The following is a 25,065-nucleotide window of genomic DNA, read 5'->3' on the forward strand; positions in this document are numbered from 1 at the left end:
GCTCAAGACCGGCCTGATCCATGTAGGGAGCACTGAGCTAGGCAAAGCTCCTCAGGTAGATCCAGTCTGAAAAGACAACAGAAGGAATTAGGGTTAAGCATTAAGCATCCTGCAGAGAGAACTACATTTTACTTTGCCAGAAGTCCCTCAGGATATCTTCTGCGTGCATCTTTTACAGAGGAGTGATTACAATTTTACTTGAAACTGTTTTATATTTTATTATCCACAAGAAATGAACTACAGTACTGAAAAGGGAGTTACTTTTGGATTATTTCTTTATTTTAAAATATCTCTAGGTATCTAGTGCCCTTAATAATAAAAAACTCAAGTATTGAAGTCTCTCTGTCAACATCTTGGAGCTTAAAAAAGATCCCATCTTTGAATCAGGCATGCTGGTATACGCCTATAATCCTGGTACTGAGGGAACTGAGCTGGGACCATAGAGAGTTTGAGAGCAGTTTGAGCATCATAGTGAATTTGAGACCAAGCTGGGATATATAATGAGACCCCAAACAAACACCATACCAATCAAAATGGTACCCTCCCATACCAGCAGCTATGCAAAACAAACCTAACCAACCACCCAAACAAACAACAACCCAACTCCACAAAAGCACCTTTCTTTTTAGGTGCATTGCAATGCACACATGGCTGACTGAATCCCTTGTGACATGGCGATTATATCAGCTTGAGTTAAGTAGCACAAAGGTTTTCCTCTTCATCTGTTAAGTTCAGTAGAGAGCACAGTTCTTCTGCTTGCTTGTTTAGGCCACCTCAACAATCCAGAAATGCTTCACTATGTATCTTGTAAAGATAAAGACTTTTCTTTTTTCTTTCTTTTTTTGTTTTTGGTTTTTTTTGGTTTGTTTTTTTTTTTTTTTGAGACAGGGTTTGTGTGTGTTAACAGTCCTGGCTATCTTGGAACTCACTCTGTAGACCAAGCTGGTCTCAAACTCACAACAAGTGCTGGGATTAAAGGCCTACACCACCATGCCAGGCAAGATAAAGACTTTTCAAAATCATGCATAGCAAATGCCTTACTCACTGAGTCTTCTCTTCAGCACCCCTCTGATAGCTCCCTTGTTTTCATGGGGTGGTGACATGGTCAGAGTTCATCATCTTTATTGTTCCCAAGTCAAAATCCAGTCATTCCCACTGCCTGTCTTCCTCTTAGTGAAAAGTGTAAATGTAAGTTGTCTCAGAAAAAATGTACATACTGTTCTTAGAACATCCTTCTAGAAATCCCTGGGGTGTGCTGTTGACCTTTTGTCTATTTATTTTTTATCAGTGTGTGTTTCGATTTTGGAAATGTTTTAAACAGTTTCTTTAGATCTTACTCTATTTGTCTAACTTTTTAAATATTTATTTATCTTATGTGTATAGATATTTTACCTGCATATATATGTATATAGATCATGTGTGTCCCTGAAGAGTTCAGAAATTGGCTTGGGATCCCATGGAAATGGAGTTATGGATGGTTGTGATATGGGTGCTGATAACTGAACTCCAATCCTTTGCATGAGACACAGGTGCTCTTAACTACCAAGGCATTTCTTCAGTCCCCAATTTGTCTAACTTGAAATTACAACCTTTACAGGAAAGAAAAATGTTGGGGTTCAACCTTACTTCTGTTTTGTACTGCTTTAAGTATATGTAGACTTACTAAGTGATTTTTCTCATACAGTGACCAAGTATTTGCAAAGAAATTGATTAAGAAGATATGAATTAAGTAGATCTTGACTATCAGTTCAGCTTTTTCAAATAGTAAAAACAGACTGTGAGTAGTCACTAAGGTAAACTCAAGTCACAATGCAGTGTAGGCAGATGTTTCTTTCCTACAGTCGCCAGTTCCCAAATAACCGACATGGAAACTTAATATAAATTATAAATGCTCAGCCAATAGTTCAGACTTGTTACTAGAGAACTCTTGCATTTAAATTAACCCACATTTTTTTTTTACCTATGCCTTACCACATGGCTTGGTACCTTTTTTTTTTTTTAAAGTACAGCATGCTATGTTGCTTCTTTCTGCATCTGCTGGTGATTCCTTTGACTCCACCCTTCTTCCTCCCAGCATTCTTAATTTGGTTCTCCTACCTGACCTTATCCTGTTCAGCTATTGGTCAGTCAGCTAGCTTGTTAAGCCAATCTTAGCCACAAATATTTACACAGTGTAATGAACTATTCCACAATACATCATCATTAATGAAGCTTATCATGAACTACAGTGCATTGTCCCTAATAACCTTCCCAGTATAGAGTTGCAAATATACTAGATGTCTTTATTTCTTGATTAGATGTTGGTGAACTCAAAGTAGCTATGCTTATGGTAGTTTGCATTTTTAGGTTGCTTTGAAGAGCCACTGTTTTGCTGTTATTGTCTGCTTTTAGCTTTGGCTCAGATTTCGTTTTCTTGGATTCTCAACTTTTCATCAAATTCATCTTTGTGTTTTTCTCCACGCAGCAGCAAGCATTTCTTGAGTGTCTGTGTGTATGCATGTGTATGCACCAGAGTACATCCTTGGGTGTTAGTACTTGGGCACTGTCAACTTCCTTCCTTCCTTCCTTCCTTCCTTCCTTCCTTCCTTCCTTCCTTCCTTCCTTCCTTCCTCCCTCCCTCCCTCCCTCCCTTCCTCCCTCTCTCCCTCTCTCCCTCTCTCCCTCTTTCCTTTCTTCCTTCTTGTTTTTGAGACAGTCTCACTGGCCTGGAATTTGTCTAGTAGGCTAGCTGGCTGGTCAACAAGTCCCAGGGCTCCACCTCCCTAGCCCAGTGCTTAGATTATAAGCACATAAGACCATGTAGGCTTTTTTATAATGTGGGTATTCGGAATCTAACTCTGGTCCTCATGCTTGCAAGGTAGGTAATTTACCTACTGCCACAAGCTTCAGTTTTACATGTCATCTGCCTTCTAGGGACTTCCAGTAGTAAAATTCCACATTCATTTAAGTAGAAATGAAACTTAAAAAGGGGACTTGGAATGTGCTTGAGGAACGCAAGGAAGGCTCAGTATGGTCTCTTATTTTACTTTTTCTCTTATCAGACTCTGCATCTTTTGTTGACCCAGGCTCTTCAGTGAGTCAGCCCATGCTCCAGCTCTGAGTGCTCGTACTGAGCACATTTTCCTGTTTAATTGCTCTTAACTTGCCCCCTTTTGACCTGGATGTGGCCTTTTGCAGCTGATTCAGCCTAGCTACCCTGAAGTGTACCTTGTCCATGTGTAAAGCCTTTTCCCCATCCTCTTCATATTGTCCTCCAGAAAAGCAAGAGTCACATTGTTATAGTTCTTCCACAGTCTCTTCTACTACCAGTCTCTATGAATGTATTTGGAATAAAATAAAGTTAGGCAAGCCTTGTAGGTGTATCAATTATAATTGAATACATTCCAACCATCTTCATATTGTCTGTTGAATAAAACTAATTCATGAAATGAGAGACTATTGAGGAAGAGGAAACAATGTTTTCTCATTTTATTTGTATAACCTGCAGTTAAGTCACTATAAGCAGACACTTGCCTGCTCTTTGGTTATAAAGTTTACGCATTGTGCTAGGTTCTAAACATTTGGGCACTTCTCATCGTCAAAGATAGAAGATGATGTTCTCATCAGGTACCTGTTGGGCTCTCTTTGGGCTGTGGTAACCAGGGTGTCAGTATAAAATCACGAACATCTATGTATCCTAAAACTATTTTTATTACTTAAAACATTAAATATTCAGACAAAGCAATGTGCATGTTCATTCTTATGCTTGAATAAAAAAGATTTTGTCTTCTTTAAATTCTAAACTCTTTTGACTAAACTGACTTTCTTGCTATATTAATTTGCTAGGAGCTGTTTACTTTTCCCTCCATGGCTTCTGCAGAAAACCTCCTTCTGTTGACTTACCTATAACAAATGTTTTTTGTTCTGTACTATCATTTTAATCTGCAAATTAACCTACACCCACTTTCTGTGCTTTTTCCCTTAAAAATCTTTTTGTTTCTGGCCAACTTGCTCTTACATCTTTGAGAAGAGCAGCATGCTCAGTTTACAATCGTTACCAGTTTCAGTTCTGAAGTGTTTAATAATGCATTGTTCCTATGCCGTGTGTTCTAGGGCCAGGCCCTAGGGAGCCTGTGGCCTCAGCATCCAGACTGTGAGATACCAGAGGCCTCCAGGATTTATGAGCTCTTTCCTGTCCACACCTTGCCTTGCATTCTCTGCTCTTGGACACTCCTCTGCTCTTGGGGGCAATAGTCAAGGAAGTTGTGGGACTAGAATTAAAGCGGATCAATGACACACCCCCACCAGTCAGTCATACTTATTTTGTGGTTACCTGGTCATGTTAATCCTGGGCTTTTTTAACCTTTAAATCAAATAAAAGTTCACATTTGTAACTGTAGCTCTTTGTGCTGAATGAGAAGGTATAGTTTGGAATAAAATGATCCCTCAGGACACTCCTGCTGTTGAGCAGATACATTTAATTGCCAGCATTGACTGAGTACCTACTATGGGCTAGATAACAAGTGAGGAGGAGATTCAGCTGAGATCTGTAAGGGTTCCCAGTGGGTAGGTGGTAGGGAGGGGGATGCACAGAGGAACCCTCACAGTGAAGAATGATAATGGCCTGTGACACTGGTGGCTGTCGACTGATGGAACAGCTTTTGTATACAGGAGTTTTCAGGGGTTATCCATTATCCCTGGACCAGACCCTCTTCCAACATTGAACAGAAAAATGTGGACTCTGGCAAGGTGTTTTGCCTCATGCCATACAATTAGAAATATATAGGCTGGAATTCACTTTTAGGCCTATCAGGCTTTTTCTTATAGCTCATAATATCTGCAAAAGATGTTGGCCTGGGAGGCCAGGGTTCCTTGTGCTATCCTTCAAAACAGGGAGTGACAGGAACGTTTTAAGTCAGACAATGGTGGACCTTTCTTCTCTGTTCGGTGTTGATTTATTCACCCCCCCCCGACCCATTCCCTGCTGATGCCCAATTAGTCCTTTGAGCTGTTCTTGGGCCCGTGACAGACTTTGCTGCACCCTGCAGGAAGCTACCCTGGCCTGTGCTTTTCTCCCTCTTGCACAGAGAGCCCATACTCAGTAGCTGTGTCACTGGGGTCTGAGTTCTGAGCTTGTCTTCCTCAGAGAAGGCTGCTGCTAGTTTCCTACCAGAGTTAGGCCTTGGTAATCATGCCCTTATTGGTTTGGTGCCCCTTACTGGTACATTCATGAAGACACTTCAGCAAATAGCAACCAGCTTTGTTGTGTATGCAGAGCCTCATTGTCCCTGTACCCTTGAGCTGGTAAGTCCAGGTCCCCAAGCCCAGACACTGATGAGAAAGCACTGGATATTGAGAACTTGGCCTCTGTGGGGAAGTGTATCATTTTTTCTAAGTTAGTACATGGGTTTGTTAGGGCTCTCTAGTTGCAAGTAACAGAAACCAACTGTCTCCTAACTAAAGAAGGCAAATGATTCATGGAAATGCTTTGGGTGGTTTATGTGGTGGAAGAAGAAGCTGGAGAATCTTATGTAGGAAAAGTGGCAACCAGGCTGCTTCTGAGAGTTCCACTGGGGTGTGTGCTCTAGCCATTCCTAGCTGCTGTTACATTACTGGCAGGCAGTTAGCTTCTGTGCCCATGGGCTGGCAGAATATTGGATATGCTAGCTGCATTCTCATCAGATTGTATCTCATGGGGGAGGAGACACTCCTCCAAATGGCTTTCTTCCCTGGATGGGGAGAGAGGGGCTCCCTGGGGATACCAACATAGTCAACTACTTGAGTAAATACCTACAGTTTTAAGTTCCTAAATGTGGGCCACGTAATGTTTCTACTTTATTTCTAAAAGATAAATTTAGGTATAGCATTTCACATATGTAAGTGTATACTGTGAGTTTTTGGTAAATTTATAGCATTGTGCAATTTTTGCCACAGTTTAGGACTAAAATGTTTCTATCACCCCAAAAGATCCCTCATACCCATTTGTAATCAGTTCACATCCCTGGTCCCAGGCAACCACTCATCTATTTTCAGTCTCTCTAGATTTGCACCTAGGTTTTTATGTGCTCCTGATTGCTATAATTTCTGGGTATTGTAGAAACTCTGCTCCATGGGAGGGGGCAAGGAAGAAGCCCTTCTAGTGGTAACCAAGTCTGTATCTTGCTGATCTCAGTTACTAGTGATGTTTGCTTTAGATCTAACCTTCTCTCCTGAGAACTGTCATTTGGGAGTGCAGAGATGCCAAATCTCGGTCATGGAAAAAATCTAGACCTCAGTTCTTCACCTGTAAAATTAGGAAACTTACTTGACAAGATGATATCTGATATTATTTCTATCACCAGTAATCAGCAATTATGCTTTTATTTTTTCATGAAATCCTTTCTGGTGAAAATTACTTCTTGATTTTCTATACTATCATCAAATAGGATGGAAACAAAACATTAAAATTAAAAATGTATTCATCATAATGAACACAATGAAAAAAGTGTAAAGCCACAAGTATGGGACATTTCTACTTCTGAAATGATTAAAGCTTAAAGCCACACCTACCAAGACCTTTGTGACAACATGTGTATGTGTATGGAACAAAGGAAGTTAATTGGAAACTTCCATCCTCCTCCATGTGCTCTGGTTTATTCACATATTTATTGAGTCACATGGGATGCTAGGCGGGGGATCCAGAATACTGGTACACACAAGGGCTTGCCCCCTTGAGGCTTGCAGGCTGTTGGGGTTAGCCAGTGTGAAATGAAGCTCTAAGTGGAGCAAAGATAGAGGAAGTACAGGGGCAAGGCAGGAGGGCCTCTATCATTTCCACTGTGTCAAGTTCACCACGAAGCTGCTTGACAGCTGGCTTAGCCAACTTAACAGTTTAAAAACCACTTATTTCGTGTTTTCAGGGGTGGTGGGGTTGTGGGTGAATTCAGCAAGTTTGAAGGCAGATAGGGAAGGTTGAAGTGTTAGCATTTCTAAGCAGATCTCTTATCTCCTGGGGCTCTATCTTTTTTCTTAACTGTAGCTTTGTTTGTTTTTTGTTTTTTGTTTTTTTTTTTTTGCAGACAGTAGTTGCAGCAAACTTGTGGAGGCTGGCTTTTGGCACAGCAGGCAACTGGAGGGTGGTGTTTTTACCCCCAATGGGGAGACATTCTTAAGTTTTGTAATTTATGGTATCTTTAAATATGGGATTTTGTTTACTTTTGTCCTAATTACACCTCTGAGATACTTTACATTGCCTAGTGCTTTAATTTTGTGCTCATGTAGAGATAGTTTCCCAAAGGGTACCATTTAAAAAATTGTAGGTAATGTTTTACCTTCATTTTCTAAAGTTACCTGTAGCTTCCTGTAGACAAGGATATGCGTTTGGAGGCATAGACTTAGGCTCTGGTGAATATTTTGACTGTTTGTGTAGTCTTAGGTCTTTATTGCTTTTTTGCTAAGCATTATTCTAGACCATTGCTATTCAACAGAAATATAATGCAAGCCACACATATAATTTAAAATGTTCTAGCAGCCACATTAATAAGGCTAAAATTAATTTCAATATTTATTTACTCCAGTAAGTCCAAAGTATTATGTCACTGGGTAGTCAATGTAAAAAAAGTTGAGCCAATTCGTATTCTATGTTATTGGGGTTTTAGAGCACAGGCCCAGCTCCGGGAGCCCCAACTGCTTGTCTAGGGACTCCAATCCAAGAGATGAGGAATGGTGCTGAGCAGAGAAGAGGTGACACTTTAAGAAGAAAAACAAAGGGATCCAGTGGTCCCTAGTTTATCTTTAAGGTGCTGACATGAACTTTAGGTTTAACTAGAAGAATTGTTGGTGCAAGAACTCTGTGTAACTAAGCAGTCCTGGTCAGCACATGGTCTGTGTGATCAGTATCTCCAGTTCTGGTTCTGGGGGTGACCCAAGGAAGCAGTCCACACAGCTTGACAGAGAAGGCTGGTTTTCAGCAGGTGATAGCTCCTGTCCCATGCTATAGCCTTGCTACCACACACAATTGTCCTCATCTGGGGAGGTGATGTGGTCTGTCCAGGGAGGCTTTGCTATTGTTGCAACCCGAGGTGACATCAGATTCAAGACAATGACTCAAAACCTTTAGATGTCTTTTCTGGTATGTGGAACAGGACATGGTAAAAAGTGGACAGTCAGATACCTCAGCTACTCTTATCTTCAAGCCTTGAGCCCGGAGGGGAAATGAGATAAGTTAAATATTGTGGGTTTCTATATGACACTTGAGTGATTAGCAAGTCTATGTGGAGCAGTAAACAGGCAAACCAGAGTAAAGGAGACAAAATGAAGGCAGACTTTCATCCTTTTAGTTTACTTTGTCAGCTCAAGTGAGGAATCAATTATGTTTCAACAGACGCAGTTTCTAGATGTCTGTTGTAGGTAGGGACCAGCAAGATGGCTCAGTGGGTAAAGGTGCTTGCTCTCAAGCCTGCTGGTCTGTGATCCCTGAGATCCACATTGTGGAAGGAGAGAACCAACTCTTGCAAGTTGTCCTCTTACTGTCGCAATATGCACTGTCCCAAATACACAAATGAAGAGCTTGTTAGACCATTGAAAAAGTGTTTATTTTTTATAAATATAGGTATTTTACCTGCAAATATGTATGTGTACCATGTGCATGAAGTGCCCATAGAGGCCAGAAGAGGGCATAGGTTCTTTCTGGAACTGGAGTTATAGCCGGCTGTGAGCCACCATGTGGATGCTGGGAGTCAAATTGGGATTCTCTAGAGGAGCAGCCAGTGCTCTTCACTGCTGAACCATTTCTCCAGCCACTTGTTATACTTTTATGGCACACGTAGCCACTGTAACTGGTGCTATTACATTGGAAAGAAAAGTCTTAAACCTTTGAAAAGGAGGAAGAGAGGCATAGCTCATGACTCCAGAGCTGGTAACAAAGTCATGCACTGCTTTCTTACCTTAGAGAAACCTGATATGTAAAAATTATCTCGACAGGAAAGGTAAAGCAGGAAGTGATTATTCATGTCACAAAAGAATTAACCGCAGGTTCTTTTAAATAGCAAACTCCCTTAGTGCACTGAAAAATATGACTCAATTTGCAGAAATGAGATTGGCACTTGACATTTTAGAGGTACCTTTGTTGGGCAGAAACTATCAATATAAAATGTAAGCTGAGTGGTGGGATTATCAAGTCTGCATTGAGCACCTCCTGTATGCCCCAGATGCTCACAGGGGCCATAGTAGAACAAACAAAGGATGAGTCACACCCTAAAAGCATTTAGAATCTAACCAGGAGGACTCACAAGCCACCACCACAGCATAGGATGAACTTGGTGGCAGAGCCAAGGAGGCTAGAGAAGCTAGGGAGGTGGTTTGGAGGGGGACAGGGAAAATCTGAGGCTAGAAAGCAGGGAGGGGACATATAATTTTCTAAGGTTAAAGAGAAGGTTATATTCTGTTTGGTCTGGGAAGAATTGTCTTTCCACTGGGAGTTTAATAAAAGAGTAGATTGAGAAGAAAGCAGCTGGGTAGTCTGTTGTGAAGAAGACTTGAATGTTGTATAGTTATACTCTCCACATCACCAGTCCTGGATGGCCAGCCTTACCATATACAAAGTGGGCATCCTCTAAGGCAGGACCTTTTACACATGGAAGAGAGTGAAGAAAGGCCAGGATGCTTTCCTCCCTGACTTGGCATACACGAGGCAGCGCTGTTCACGTCTTAGTAGCCATCTACTTGAAGCAAACTCTACTTGTTTTCTTTCAGCTTTGCCTTGCTAAAGTTCCAGTAGAGAGTCGGGAAATGTGACCTGTTGTTTAGGAAGGAAGAAACAAGGCTGTGATCCACACGTTGGTCAGGTCTGGAGTTCCTGAAAGATCACAGGATTGACGTTAACCAGGACATAGCTCTCTTTACTACTACTTCTTCTTCTTCTTCTTCTTCTTCTTCTTCTTCTTCTTCTTCTTCTTCTTCTTCTTCTTCTTCTTCTTCTTCTTCTTCTTCCTTCTTCTTCCTTCTTCCTTCTTCTTCTTCTTCTTCTTTTTTTTTTTTTGGTTTTTCAAGACAGGGTTTCTCTGTGGCTTTGGAGGCTGTCCTGGAACTAGCTCTTGTAGACCAGGCTGGTCTCAAAAGAACTCACAGAGATCCACCTGCCTCTGCCTCCCGAGTGCTGGGATTAAAGGCGTGTGCACCACCACCGCCCGGCTCTCTTTACTTCTTTAGAACATTTCCTTGTTCTCCCTCCCTCTCTTGAAAGCACACCTGTATTTGGGTTCTCCCAGTTCGCCTTCCCCCAACATTTTCATGTTTCCCATCAGAAAACTTGAGAGTTGTCCTTTCCTTGTCTAATGGGATCTGTTTTGGGGAGCCTGAGTTCCTGACCAATGGTTTTGGTTGTTTTTCGTAGTTCTGAGAATTGAACCTAAGTTTTGAGGTCCTAAGACCTCAAGCATGCTAGGCAAGCTATATTCCGAGACCTTCTTACATTTTTCTTTCTTCCACTTAAAAATTTTATCTGTATGTATTTTTGCACACATGCAGGTATGTGTGCCATGGTTGCCTATTGCCAGAAGAATGTGAAACTAGGGTTACAGATGGCTGTGAGCCATCATGTGAGTGCAAGGAATTGAACCTGGGTCCTCTGCAAGAGCAGCGAGTGCTCTTAACCCCTAAGCCATCTTTCCAGCTCCCTGGTTTCTTTTCCAAAAAAGAGTATTGTTTGGGTATCTAAAAATTTTGTCACGAATACATTCTTATGTGATGCCTTCGTTGTGAGAACAACAGAGTGTATGCATACACAGATGGCTGTGAGATCATGGGTGATACAATCTTTTCATTCCTCAATTATCATGTATGTGGTTCAGTGACCAAACTTACATGACAGGTGAGTGTATATTACTGTATGAGGAGCTCTAATCTTCTATTTGGGACAGTGAACATTTGGGAAATAAACAGATGAGTTTTGTATGGCCATAGACAATTGGGTTTGGAAAACCAAAGCTATTTTTCTTCAGGGGTCTAGCATTCAGTTTTAAAATGTTAATCCTAGGATAGCCCAACATTTATCATCAAGGGCAGATGTAAGCCTACATTCCAGTTTCCTTGATGCTCATGGAGAGTTGTTTGGTCATTTCCCTGTAAGATGTGATTGGCCAAACTGCTGATCATCTCTAAATAGGGATGTCAAAGAGCTCTGGCCAGGAGCTGAAGTGGCAGCTCCACATTTTCTTGTTTACATGGCCTTGAGTTGAATAGTCTACAGCTTCTGCACCATACAGATCTTTCAAGCTACTTATCCATTTAGTGAGGGTGACTTTAGTTAAAAGAGGTGAGACTCATAGAGGCGTTGGCACCACAGAGCTGTGGGTGCACTTGCTGCTCCTGGAGCTGGTGCATGCGTGCTCTAACAGAGCTTGTGTTCTGTGCCCAGCACTCTTTGCCTCTACTGGCTGTTAGGCTACCTTTCTACCTTTGCCTCTGACTGTCTGACAAAGAGCAGATGATCTGTAAGTGCAATAGTAGGGATGTTGGCACTTTCTCTTCTTAGAATTAATATGAGCAGGTATTTGAACCTTTCCCTCCAAGCATCACCTCAGCAGATCCTCGAGGTTGGTATGTCTCATGCTGGAAAACATTGTCTGGGAGAATGAGCTTACCTTCCTTGCTGAGCTTCAGGTTCCCTGGGAAGATGGGCATCAAACTATTTCATTGGCAAGTGAGATAGTTTAGAGTCTGGTATGTGAACAAAGATTACTGTAATCACAGTTTCAATAAGATCAATCTCTATTCAAAGGAAACTTTTTATAATTGATATGTGGGTCTCCAAATGTTTCTCAGGCTAGATGAACTGTTGGGCCTCTTATTTTCTATCATATTTTATTTTATTATTTTTCTTTCTATTTTTTATTTAAATTAGAAACAAACTTGTTTTACATGTCCAGTTCCCTCTCCCTCCCCTCCTCCCCTGCCCCCCACTAACCCCCCAATCCCATCCCCTTTCTGCTCCCCAGGGAGGGTGAGACCTTCCATGGGGGAATCTTCAAAGTCTGTCACATCATTTGTAGCAGGGCCTAGGCCCTCCCCTTTGTGTCTAGGCTGAGAGAGTATCCCTCTATGTGGAGTGGGCTCCCAAAGTCCATTCGTGCACTAGGGATAAATACTGATCCACTACCAGAGGCCTCGTAGATTGCCCAGGCCTCCTAACTGACATCTGTGTTCAGGGGGTCTGAATCAGTCCTATGCTGGTTTCTGGGGTCCATGAGCTACTCCTTGTTCAGGTCAGCTGTTTCTGTGGGTTTCTCCAGCCCCTTGACCCCTTTGCTCATCACTCCTCCCTCTCTGCAACTGGATTCTAGGAGTTCAGTTCAGTGTTTAGCTGTGGGTGTCTGCTTGTACTTCCATCAGCTACTGGATGAAGGCTGTAGGATGGCATATAAGGTAGTCATCAATGTCACTGTTGGGGACCTCGGCTCCCTGAGAAGCTGGTACCATAGGAATTTGTGACTAGAACTAGCCAGAAGCTAGTTTTGATTTTTTATTTGTGAGACAAGGTCTCACTAAATTGAGCAGACTGGCCTTGAACCTGCTTTATAGCCCAAACAGGCATTAAAATGTACAGTCCTCCTGGCTCATCCTCCCAGTAGCTGAGCTAGTGTAATGGATTTGTGTCATTGGACCTAGCTGTTTTTAAATTGATTGTTATGATGGCTCATTTAAAACTTCCACTGTGTGTGTGTGTGTGTGTGTGAGAGAGAGAGAGAGAGAGAGAGAGAGAGAGAGAGAGAGAGAGAGAGAGAGAGAGAGAGAGATGCATGTATGCATACATTTGTGTTTGTGAGTTAAGATGTGTAAGTGCCAGAGTACATGTGTAGAGGTCATGGGTCCTCAGTTTTTGCTTTGTTTTGAGACAGTGCCACTGTTTTGTTATTTACTCTGTGGATGCCAGGCTAACTGGCTCATCAGTTTCTAGGAGAGTCTTCCTGTTTGTGCCTCCTACATACTCTCTTGTTTGGCTTTACATGAGTTCTGGGGACTCAAACTCAGATCTTTGGGCTTGCACAGGAAGCACTTTGTATACTGAGATGGTGGCTCATTTGAACTATTAGGAACCAGAGCATGGCACAGAGAAATTGGAGTGTTCCTGCATGCATACTTGTCAAAAACCATGAGAAAGCAGGAAGGACTTCCTTGTATATACTCTTAATAGTCTTCTTTTCCATGGAAAAGTGATGACAATAGGCTGCAACTCTACCTCATCATGGGAAGATTTATGACACGAGAGTGCAATAACTGATTGTGGAATAGAACAACCATCTAGGAAAAGGCAGTTCTATTTTGAGTTGCTGGATTAGTTTACTGGCTGGTTTAGCTGCCCTCATGAGTGGTCAGTCTGGAGGACAGGCTATTCTGAACCAGAAGTGCAGTAGAAACTTAACCTTCTAATAGTACTGTAAAGCCTTTATGATGGAGACCCACTCACCTACTGGTCTTTCTCCCCAGAAAAGTGACCTTAGTGTATTGAATTTTTTTGAACTATTTGTACCTTTTAGTTTTCTATTTAAGAAATCTTTTCCATCACATTTTGATCTGGTTGAAAAAAATCTTTTCCAAAACCAAAGTTTTTAAGATTTTCTTTCTTTCTTTCTTAGATCCCCAACACAGGAACTCAAAGTCTCCAAAAAGAAATGACAAGGAAAAGGAAGTACTAATTACCCTGATTTGATAAGTACAGGCTCCGTGCATGAGTTGTAATATCACATTGTGCCTATTAATGTGTATGACTGTTACATATTAATAAAACCTTATAAGCAAGCCCCAAAGAAAAACATGCAGTTTGGGTGTTCACATTTATGTTTGCAATGCATATTTAACTCATTTTACTTTTCCTTTATTTTATCATAACTCTTAGCTTATTTTCCATTTGGAGTTTCACCTAATTTTCACCATCTCTGTATTCATTCATTTATATGAAGTTACAAATAAAAAGGGACAAGTTTTGATGTTGGTTTATATTGGGGTACACAAAGAAGACCTCAGAGTCTAAAGGAATCTTGTAACTAACTGCTCTATGGGTAAGTTAACCATTCTCTGGTTAGCTTGTGGTGAAATGCATTGGTACTTTGTCAACAAAAGAGCTTCCTCATCTGTTGCCTCTGCCTGTACCAAGTTTGATGGATAGTTTCTCTGTCACTGAAAAGAGAGTATTACATGATATAACTGCCTATGAGCTCATTGGTTGGGGGCAGCAGTGCTTCTGATGTGGGCAATCTGAGACATCGGTTCAATCAGTAGAGCCCTGTGTTCCATTATCTTTACTTACATATGCTGTTATGAGTGATAGTGTCATTTCTGTAGCATGGGAATTAGAGTGCATATTTTGTAGCTGAAGTCCAAGGACAGGGTCAGTTAGCACTGGCGAGGTGAAGAAAGGCCCAAAGACCCAATGTCTCTTGTTTGTGGTCTTTGGTCTCTGCACTTAGAGAAATGATGCCACATACCTGGTGTGTTGAGTAAGTATTGTTAGGCCACTGTCACTGTGTGGTTTCCCTTCTGAAGCCCATCCTGGCTCTGACACAGAATTGTAGGCCACTCTGCCTGTGTCTGACCACGACCAGCACTTCGTGGTTTTGTGCTATATAGGCTTCAGGTTAACCAAAATCAAGTTGCCTGTTATTTTAACTATTTCTAAGGGGAAGTCCCTTTAATCTGACTTTATTGGTCTTGCAGGGAATGCTGAAGCTCAGACTTCTATGACAGCTGACCCTAAGTTGCTCTTTTGGTTTCTTTTCCTTGCAGTGGAGGCCATAGTGGAGTTTGATTACCAGGCCCAACATGATGATGAGCTGACGATCAGCGTGGGTGAGGTCATCACCAACATCAGGAAGGAGGATGGAGGCTGGTGGGAGGGGCAGATCAACGGCAGGAGAGGTTTGTTCCCTGACAACTTTGTAAGAGTGAGTACAAAGCCAAACCCTTTTTCCTGTTTCCTGTGTGTGCTTTGAAGACCAAAAGGCTGTGGGGGATGAGGATAAAGTGCATGGGGCTCTTCGGGGTGTCACTGGCAGCTTGATCTCCTGGGTGATGTCAAGGAGAGCATGTATAATTTTGCCCTGTGGATGTAGGATATCATTTGTTTTAAAGTGACATTTTAAGACCCAGAATGATCTTTCCCACAATGGTTTATCACTTTTTAGAAAACAGTGAGAAAATATAAAGCCTGTGAAATTGTTTGGTTTATATATTTGTTTATTTGCTTTAAGAGTCTGAAAGGATTGTTTCCTTTTCCATTTCATGAAGAATGGAATTTGAAACTCAGTTTTGGCCATTTGTGCCGGTAGCATCCAGATCAAATGCAGAATCTAAGTGGTGCTCTTTCCCACTTTTTCCTCATAGATATGCCTTTGTGATAGGAGCAGCATTGTTTTCCTTTATCCCTTTATGTCTATGAAGCACTGATTAAAACCTGTTTCATCAGGAAGATTTTGAAACCTGTGCCCTTTGTCAAATTCATTTAGGGCTTAATTGCAAAATGTTTTCATTCCTGTTAATAAATGATGTGTCTCAACCACTGTAAACAGCAGTATGAATTTTCTGGTTAATAAGAGGTTGCCGGAGGCTGTTCTTCATGGGAAATACTAACCAGGTCTAAAAGCCCCAGGGCCACAAGCTTCCTGTCCCATGCTGGAGAAGAGATGATTGCCCTCCATAGGAAGAGCTTCATGTAGAATCCCAGGCCTATAGATGAATTCTCTGTGGTAGCAGGCCATAATCAGGAGTGTGTCTTAGCTGTATAGAACAGGTTGTTTGATAAATCTTGCACCTAGATAATTGTGTGTCCCCCTCAAAGGAGTATCAAGGCCTGGGTGGAAAGGCTTTATGATGGGTGGTGATGGTGGTGGTAATTGGTGAAAACCATGTGAAGAACTGCACAGTTCCAAAGCTTGTGCCTCTCTACCTGTACCCTGTGGAAATCTAAAATGAAAAGGACTCTAATTCAGTTTTTCTTCAGGGTCTTGCCTCCAGGTGACCCTGTCAGCCTCTCTTTCTTTCATTTCCTTTTTAGTGTTCAGAAAGCTGGGGGAATGGGATAGAGTTTGGCTGGAAATATGCTGCTAAGCATTGCTTTGCTTTCTGTGGTAGGGGTGTTGAGATCATGCTGGACTCAAGGAGCTTCCTCCCATTCTTAGGGTAGAAAAGCATAATTTCTGGGCTACCACTGATTGATTCTGTTGATATGTATATGAGTGGTAATTCTTGTGCCTTTCCAAACAAAACTTCCCACTTTGGAAAGGAACTTGAAGTTGGGCCAAAGTTGGATGTGAAAGGAGAGGTTTCCCAAAGGAGGGGGCAGTGGTTGGGTGAATGAGAGAGAAGAAGGAACAAGAGAAGAGGGTATGACAAAGAGCAGAGAGGATCCTGGGAAGGAGGGTGAGCCTTGGGAAAGGGAGGAGTGTGATAAAGAGGTGGGGCATGGGAAAAGAGGAGAAGCATGAGAAGAGACTGTAGTGTGAGCTTCAAGTGTAGAGGGAAAGTTCTTTGTGTTCTGACAGTTTTTAATGTGTCTCGTTGCACAGATCCATAGAACTGAATTGGAAGGCATTGAGTAAACCTATAGAATTGATTTGGGGCTCCTTCTTCATGTGCTCTGAAGGATTGTGGAAGGCAGATGGGAAGCAGGGCAGCAATTATCCAGTATTCTCTCTTTGGCAGTGCTGTGGGCCTGGAGAACTGAAGGTGCTTTCCCTGCGAGGGAGGGAGAGGTCATTTGGGCCTTTTTGCCAGGTCATTCTTCATTGCCTGGCCTTGCTGCCTTGGCTTAGACTTGGGAACCCTCAGCTGCAGACCCCTGCATGTGATGGGCACTGGTTCCAGGTTGTGCTAGGGTGAGAGAGAAGGGAGGGGGAACCACAGGGAGCCTGAGGGAACCTACTCCTCAGGCTCCTTCCTGCCTGTGGGGTGACCCTGCGCTGCCTGTATCCCTTACCAGAGAAGTGGCTGTTCTCATTCAGTGTCTCCTCTATGCCTTCTGGGGGCTTTGTCTTTAGCCTCATTTCTACTGTGTTAAGGTTTTCTTTATACTTCTTCTTTGAAAAAAAATCTATTAATCTGGCCCCAGGGTGATCTGGGCCTTCTGTTATCTTTTGTAAGCCCAACCACCTCATTGTCTGCTTTGAGGATTAAATGACACAGTACTGGCAATCATTGAACACAGTGGCAGCCATCTAGTAAGTGTGCCTTTGGTCCTGTTACCATGTAAAGGAATGGCCCTCTCCCCTTGTTTTTCCTAATCAGTTGTCTCCTAATCTAGGCTCGAACCCTTGTTCAGTGAGAGGAAGTCATGTTCTTGGGAGGTACTTGGTCCATCCATGGTGGATAAAATAGAAATGTCTAGGGGTGGTGCTGCTTGTGACTGTCACAATCTAGAGAAACTTCGATTCTTTCAGATGGCTGAGTCTATTTTCAAGTCTTCACCCTTAGGCTTATTATTGAAAACTCAGTAGGTGGATACAAGAAAGTTTAACAACAATCAAAGCTCCCGCAGCAGATTTTAAAAAGAAAATGTGTTTTTAAGCAATAACAATCATATTGGCATACATCTGCCAGTTTTGAATATTTCATTTAGCTTAAGAATTAATTTGTCTTGGATTGAATTAAGTAATCTTGTGGAGTCCCGTCATTTGTGTGCCTCTGTTGATGTTATCAGAGAACTGCCTTAAGTATTTTCTCAATTCATTTATCAAATCCCTAGTGCCTCATTTGAGCATACTTTCCTAAAGTGAAGACATTCAGTGACCACCTTCAGCTTGTTGTGTCAGTCTCTCAAACAGGAATTGCTGCCATCCTCTTGGTGTCCTGTATACGCACCTATTGCACTATTAAGAACAGGCCTGTCCTTTGCCAGTTCTCAGTGGTTTTTTCTTTTTTTAGTTTGTCCCACTTTTATTCATTTACATTAAATATTCCAGAAGAATCTTTTCAAATCCTTTTTTTCTCCCATCCCTTTCCCCCCACTTTTTCTTCTTATAATCTCTCTGTTTGATTGTTTGAGAATTTCATATAAGATAAAATGTTTGGATCAAATCCACTCTCCTATTCACTCCCCATCAATTCCTTCCCTCTCCTCCCAACTTCATATGACCCCCCCTCTGCTTTTTTGAAACAGGGTTTCTATGTAACAGCTTTGGCTGACCTGGAACTCACTCTGTATATCATGTTGGCCTCAAACTCAGAGATCTGCTTACCCCTACCTCCAAGTGCTGGGATTAAAGGCTTGCCAAGCTGTTTTTAAAATCATGGAGTCCATCATTTACTACTGCCTAAATGAACCTCAGGACTGAATCCATGAAGAAAACCCACTCTTCTTCCCACAGCAGCCATCACTGGCTAATAACTTGAATAGGAGTGGGCATTAATGAACCCACCCGCCATCCATGATAGTATTCAGTTTCCCTTGATCTTGTATATGCAGTCACAGCTGCCCTGAGTTCATGTGTATAATGATGTTGTCATGTCTGGCAAATACTGTTTTGCTGCAGGTATCCACTACTACTGGCTCTTATAGTCTCTCTGCCCCCTCCTCCATGATGTACCATCAAGGGCTGAACACTCTAGTTTTGTATATGGGTCTCTGTATCAATCACCATACACTGACTGCTTTAGAATACGTTTTTCTTTATCTTGTGTCACTTCAAAAATTAATTTGTTTTAAAGATAAAATTTACATAGACTAGGCCCGGTGGTGGTGGTGGTGGTGGTGGTGGTGGCGGCGGCAGCAGCATACACCTTTAATCCCAGCACTTGGGAGGCAGCGGCAGGTGGATCTATGTGAGTTTGAGACCAGCCTGGTCTACAGAGTGAATTCTAGGACAGGTTCCAAAGCTACACAGAGAAACCCTGTCTCAAAAAGTAAAAAAAAAAAAAAAAATTACGTAGACTAAACTGCATAGGCCACTAGCATGCATCATGATTTTGATTTTACATAAGAATATTCCTCTACAGCTACCAGCTACACCAATACTATTTCTGCCATCTCCCACCCCACAAAGTTCTCTTGCTTTTTCCTAGCCATTCACCCCTTCCTGGTAGCCAGTTTATTGTGATGGATTAGTGTTCCTATACTTGAATTGTTATGTAAGTAGGACTGTAAGAACACTTGCTGGTTTACATGTCTTTTGTGTCACAAAATTGTTGCACTTAATTCTTTCATATAGTATTGCATAGAAATGAATATATCATAACTTGTTGATCCATTTTTTGTTGTTACTGTTACTGCTGATGACCATTTGGGTAATTTCATTTGGGAAATTTTGTGGCATTCTTCTATGTCTTCTATGAACACAAGTCCCCATTTTGTATGTTTATAATGCACTTTTAGGGGTGGAAATACTACCCTTGATTTCAACCAGTAGTTTTTTTTTCTGTTTAAAGTAAGCCATGGAAGTCGGGGGGTTGGTGGTGCACACCTTTAATCCCAGCACTTGGGAGACAGAGGCAGCCTGGTGTACAGAGTGAGTTCCTGGACAGCCATGGCAATATAGAGAGACCCTGTCTCAAAAAACAAAACAAAACAGAAAGCTGGGGCACCTGTAAGAGAGGGGGGTGATACATGTACTTTGAGCCTCTTGTTTGCTACATGTAATGCCCAGTGAATGAAACACCCTGAATCTTTGTGCGTCTGACTGGCAAAGGAGAGCTGACACAGAGCTCAGTCTCTTGTATCTCCTTTGATTGGTAGGGCCAGGAACTATCAAAGACTAATCCGTATATTATTAAAAACATGCACATAGAGAGCATGTATCTAAGCTTTGTTGGACTCATTTAATGAGGAAACCAGTGGAATAACAAACCTTGATTTACTGAGGATATGAGGAATTGATTAAAAAGTCAGTGGAATATTCAAATAAGATTGTAAAGTGAGATTGAAAACTGGCTCATGTCTTAGAGGACAATAAAACCCTAACCTTTGGAGCTATCATTTCTACCAGAGGAGAAAAGAAGCTGTATGCTATACTGTGTTTTCTATGAGTTATTCTCTGACTTTGTGGAGCTGTAAAATGTCCTAATAAAGTATTAGTCAGTTTATATTTCCAGAGAGGCAGATGGCTCTCCTGGGGCCTCCCTAAAGAAAGTGCATTAACATAGCACTATAAGGTCCCATGAGCATGGGCTTTTTTTGTTTTCTTCTGGCCTAATTTCCAGGTTTGGGTATTGTTTTCTTGAACTGACCATGAAAGACCATAGTATGGTGTACAATATTAGGAAATAACAGGATGAATCATCAGTCATTTAATGGAGAAGTCTATATCCTTTCTGAGACCTCAAACTACCACACAAAACAGAGGGCAACTGATATTCTAGGGAGATGTGGACTCCTTCTTTGGATTTAATTACAAATATCATCCTTGAAAATCTTTACTCTGAGATGCATACAACATTGTGCTTTGATGATTTCTGGTATCTCTTAATATGGACTCCTTGGTAACGTATGACAAAGCGAAGTAGGCCTGAGGCCTGAGACATTTTGTAATTCACAAGCAGAAAGCAGGAAGTTGCGGTAGGGGTTAAAAGAATATGGTTGTTGATCTTGAAATGCATCTGATACTGTCTGTGAGGAAGTGAGCTGTTTTCTTGGCCCGGGCTCTGTGTGCTTCTATGGAAGGAGCTGTACATGCCGCCTGCTCCATTGTTAAAAGCTGAAGTGCATTTGCTTGCAATTTGCATTCTATGCCTGCAAGTCTAACAGTTCTCAGCTCCGTTTTCCATCTCCTTAGTTCTCGCTTGCTGGGTGTTTGAAATCTGTCTTTGGCATATTCAGAGCTTTCTTTTTTGTGTTTGCGTAAAGATTGGCCAATGTAGTCCCTAAATGAGGCAAAAAGCCAATATTCTACATATTTGTGTCACATTGAGAGGAAGCTCAGAGTTTTTCTGCTGTTCTTGGTTTAGGAAATGAGCAGGAATCTACTTCAACAAGTGGCATGCAGTAGACATTTCCACATTGCTCTTTTATACTGAGCATCATTCTTGGAGTTCCCTTTACAAAAATTTTGCTTTTCTTTACATTTCCAACCCAAAGGCTATTTATTTGTGATTTATAGCAATGGTTATCTTCTAGATCCCTGCTTATTTTTAAAAAGTAGCAGGGGATTCTGCAGGTGTGTTTCATTATGGGCAGAGGCTCTTCTTTCTTTTTATGTTTAGTTCTGAGGATAGAATCCATCTCACTCACATCCAGTCTCACTCGTGCCAGGCAAGCTCTCTACCATTAGGCTCAATGACCAGCCCTGCAAATGTCTCTTTTTGCTCAACTATCATAGTGAAGTGCCTGGGTATATGAAGGTCTGCTGTACTCTCAGAGTAGACATTTACTGGGTGTCTGCTAGAGAGGACTCTAACTAGTGTTTAAACACCAAAGGATATGAACATAATGAAGACATATTGAACAGAGTCCCATATTGTCACAAACATAATTTCTTCCACAGGACAAAATGTACATTGTCTGTACCATAGCTTTGGAGAGCATGTGTTAGACATTCTTCTGCAAAGATGATTGACAAAGGTGTTTCTGATTAAAATGTCACTTGAGGAGTTTCTGAGTTCATTCATTAAAGCAACTATTTGAACATGCTAGATGGACCCTTTTTAGACCCCAGTCACTGGGTTACTTTATGGAATTAAAATGGCTGCATTCTACTCAAGGCTTACTGGCTGCCTAGTATTGTATGTATAATCTGAGTGCAATAGTCATAATGTACTGGGCACTACTGTTTGTCAGGCAGGAAGAGAGGCTGGGGCCTTCATGTGCATTATTTCATGAAATTGTATCATTCTGTGATATAGGTACTCTTTTGATTTAGAAAAATGCTCAGAAAAGGCAACAATGTATATCAGCATTAAGGGGCTTATCCACAGCTGCAGGAACTAGTAGGGAACAAAAAGAACCCTGGAATCCAGACAGCTGGCTCCAGAAACTGAGCCTCCAATCTGATAGCATTGTCTAGCTGGCTGATGGTATTCTGCTCTGTCTTTACCTCCTGCTGCATTATGCTTCCTCCAGATGTCTTACCAAAAGGAGTAAAATCAGATATCAAACCTTAAAAAAAACAGCCTTGGCCTTGTGTAGTGGTATATGCTTTTAATCCCAGCACTCAAGAAGCAGAGGCTAGTGAGTCTGCGAGTTCAAGGCCAGCCTGGTCTCCATAGTGAGTCCCAGGCCAGCCAGGGCTACACAGTGAGACAAGACAAGCAAGCAACAACAGGAGCAAGGCAGCTTCCATCTACTCACAGGCTTGCACTATTTTTCCTACAAATTCTAAAGTAAGGCAATTAGGGAAAACATTTCATTTTTATTAATTAGTATGCAAGCTTGTCATTTTTCAGTGCTTAGTATATGCCATTCAGTAGGAGTGTGACTGTTGTTTTCCATCCTTAGTACCCTTCAACAGCAAGCAATTCTAACTCAAATTATCTTTTCACCATTAAACACATAGTTTATTTTCATAAAAAGTCCTAAGTCCAATAATTGGAACTGTTGGTGCAACATTTCTCCCAATGGCATCTGAGTAGGGTGTGGAGTAATTATTAAGGACACATGTGTAAGGGCCCATATCATTTGAAATCTCAGGCTTTAACCGTAGCAGTACAGGAAGGGGGTGCATCTTGTGAGTCGTGGAGAGCTGTGATCTTAGTGAAGCGTAGTCCCCTCACTGAGTTGATTGTGTATAATATAATCTTATTGCCTTAATGACAGGGTTATCAAATCTTCACTTAGAAAGGAACTTTTAGACCATGTGCTCTAACCTCCAGCTTTCTAGCAGATCACAATCTAAACTGTCGAGGATGTTGCTGGATAGTAAATCTTATGAGTGTGGGGCTCCAGCTGAGAAATCTAACCCTGAGTCTCTTCTGTGGCTGTGCTCTGGGGGGTTGCATTGTCAGAATTTTGAGGTGGAGGGAGGAGTTGGGATAAGAGACTTCGGATATTTTTAAAAGGTTTGTTTCAAAGCCAGGTTATGTAGTGGTTCACTGTGGTAATCCCAACACTCAGGAGGTGAGGTAGAAGGATCAGGAGTTCAAGATCATCCTCCACTATGTAGCAAGTTGTAGTTCAAGGCCAGCTGGGGCTACAGGAGGCCCTGTCTCAAAACAAAACAGCTCAGATGATTCTGCTACTTAGTAAAGCTGGGTCATTTATTTTATTCTGTGGCACTGATAGGGCAGCACCATTTTTTGAATCTATATCTTTTTTCAAGAACATGAATTGGTAGTTGGTGACTTAGATTTGAAAATATTATAATGCTGTTTCTAAAGTATCCTCATTATCTATACTATATATTATAGAGTAGCTTTATGAATGGTTGGCATAATCATGTGTAGTATTATAATAAAATGTCTACACTTTATATAGAATATAGCATGAAAACATAACTTCAACAGATAAATACGCTCTATGACTAGTAATCAGTGAGAATAAATGATTTAAAAAACATAGCAATATGTAAATAAATTCTCCTTTTAAATCCACTAGAGTGAATACAATCAAATGGTAGAACCTCTCCGTCAAAGCCTTAATTTTCTTCTGCTCCTTACTCAGGGTTAGTAAAATAAGCAGATGTCTAGAAATGATCACCCAAGATTCACCCTCAAATCCTGATAACCTGTGACTGTGACACATGGTAACTTGTGATCATGTTACGCTGAATGGCACAGCTGACCTGGAATGGGAGGTTATCAGCTGGCCCTAATTTAGTATGCGAACCTTTAAGAGCTGAGCACTTTCTGTGCTTACATGACAGACAGGAAGTCAGACTCCACTGAAGAGCACTGCAGCAACCTGTAGGAGCAGGAAGAGACTTTAGTCACAGAAGAAACTAAGGTTTCATACTTTCAGTCACAGAAAATATATTCTACCAAAAAACCCAAATGAGGTTGGCAATGCATTCCTCAAGCATTTCTCACCCTGGTTGCCAGCTTAAAATTGCTGTGTGGGACCCAGAGTTGAGCCTATTAGCATTTCTGACCTCCAGAACTTCCAGAGAACAAATGGATGTTGTTTGAAAACGGATATGGCTTAAAGTACAGATAACAATTGATCTGAAGGATGGTTCTCTGATTCTTGTCCCTGAGTGACATGGGGGAAAACCGTGATAGCCCTCAGGTTTCAACTACTATTCAATATATTGTTATTAGTGTCACCATGCCATACTTTGGGTCTCTAGAATTTAATTTGTATCAACATCTTCCCTTTTCTACAGGGTCGTCTTTGATCAGGAAGTCCTTGGCTGTTAGGTTGTCCAGGACTGATGAACATCACAGCTCTACCTACACTACCCTACTAGTCTGCCCTTTGATTTCTAAAGACAAAAGGCCTCCAAGTAGACTTCCAATACTCCTAACTCCACTGCAGCTTCTGACTGCTGACGGCACCCAACTGACAAACACCCAGAACGTTTCCAGTGTCTTAGAGTGCCTTAATATTTGCATTAGTAGTTAGTGTATGTTAACTGATTTGTGTAAACCAAACAAAATCAGGGAGGCGACAGGTAAGAGAAACAGACTTCTCATTGCTGGACACAAATTATCTAGATATGTGTCATTTGATTTCTAAGTGTTTCGAGACTTTTCTGGTATCTTTTGGCTGTTGACTTTCAGATTGATTATATTATGACAAGAGAATATATTCTGTATGATTTCAAGTCATTTAAATAGGTTGAGGTTAGCTTATTATTATTATTATTATTATTATTATTATTATTATTATTACTCAAGGTAAGGTCTATAAATACTTAAAAGGAATGTGTACTATGCTATGTAAGGGTGGAGTCATCTATAAAAACCAGCTGGAACCTTTTGGTTGGTCATGTTGTTTAGTTCTGCATCTACACTGCTTTCCCACATAGTAGTTCTGTCAAATACTGAGAAACGTGATACTAAATTTCCCAGCTGTAATTATAGATTTGTCTGTCTTTCATTTCATCCTATCTGAATTTTCTCCTTGACTTTCTTCCTAATAAACACCTCATGAAATTAAAATTATCGTAAGTCAAATATACATTTAATATACTTGACTTATAAAAGACCAGTAACCGAGTGTACTGAAGAATATCAGTTGTTTACCCTCATGAT

At 41.3% G+C, this 25,065-nt stretch overlaps 1 protein-coding gene across 1 annotated transcript in view; it reads left to right on the forward strand.

Annotated features, from left to right (window-relative positions):
- Positions 1 to 25,065, forward strand: part of Sh3kbp1 (SH3 domain containing kinase binding protein 1) — a 339,181-nt gene that overhangs the window by 38,720 nt on the left and 275,396 nt on the right. Inside the window, exon 2 of the mRNA XM_027432702.2 lies at positions 14,740 to 14,897. Within this exon, the coding sequence (XP_027288503.1) occupies positions 14,740 to 14,897 (158 nt within the window). The remainder of the gene's footprint in view (positions 1 to 14,739; positions 14,898 to 25,065) is intronic.

This window comes from Cricetulus griseus, chromosome X, assembly GCF_003668045.3.
Source record: "Cricetulus griseus strain 17A/GY chromosome X, alternate assembly CriGri-PICRH-1.0, whole genome shotgun sequence".
Lineage (NCBI taxonomy): Eukaryota > Metazoa > Chordata > Mammalia > Rodentia > Cricetidae > Cricetulus > Cricetulus griseus.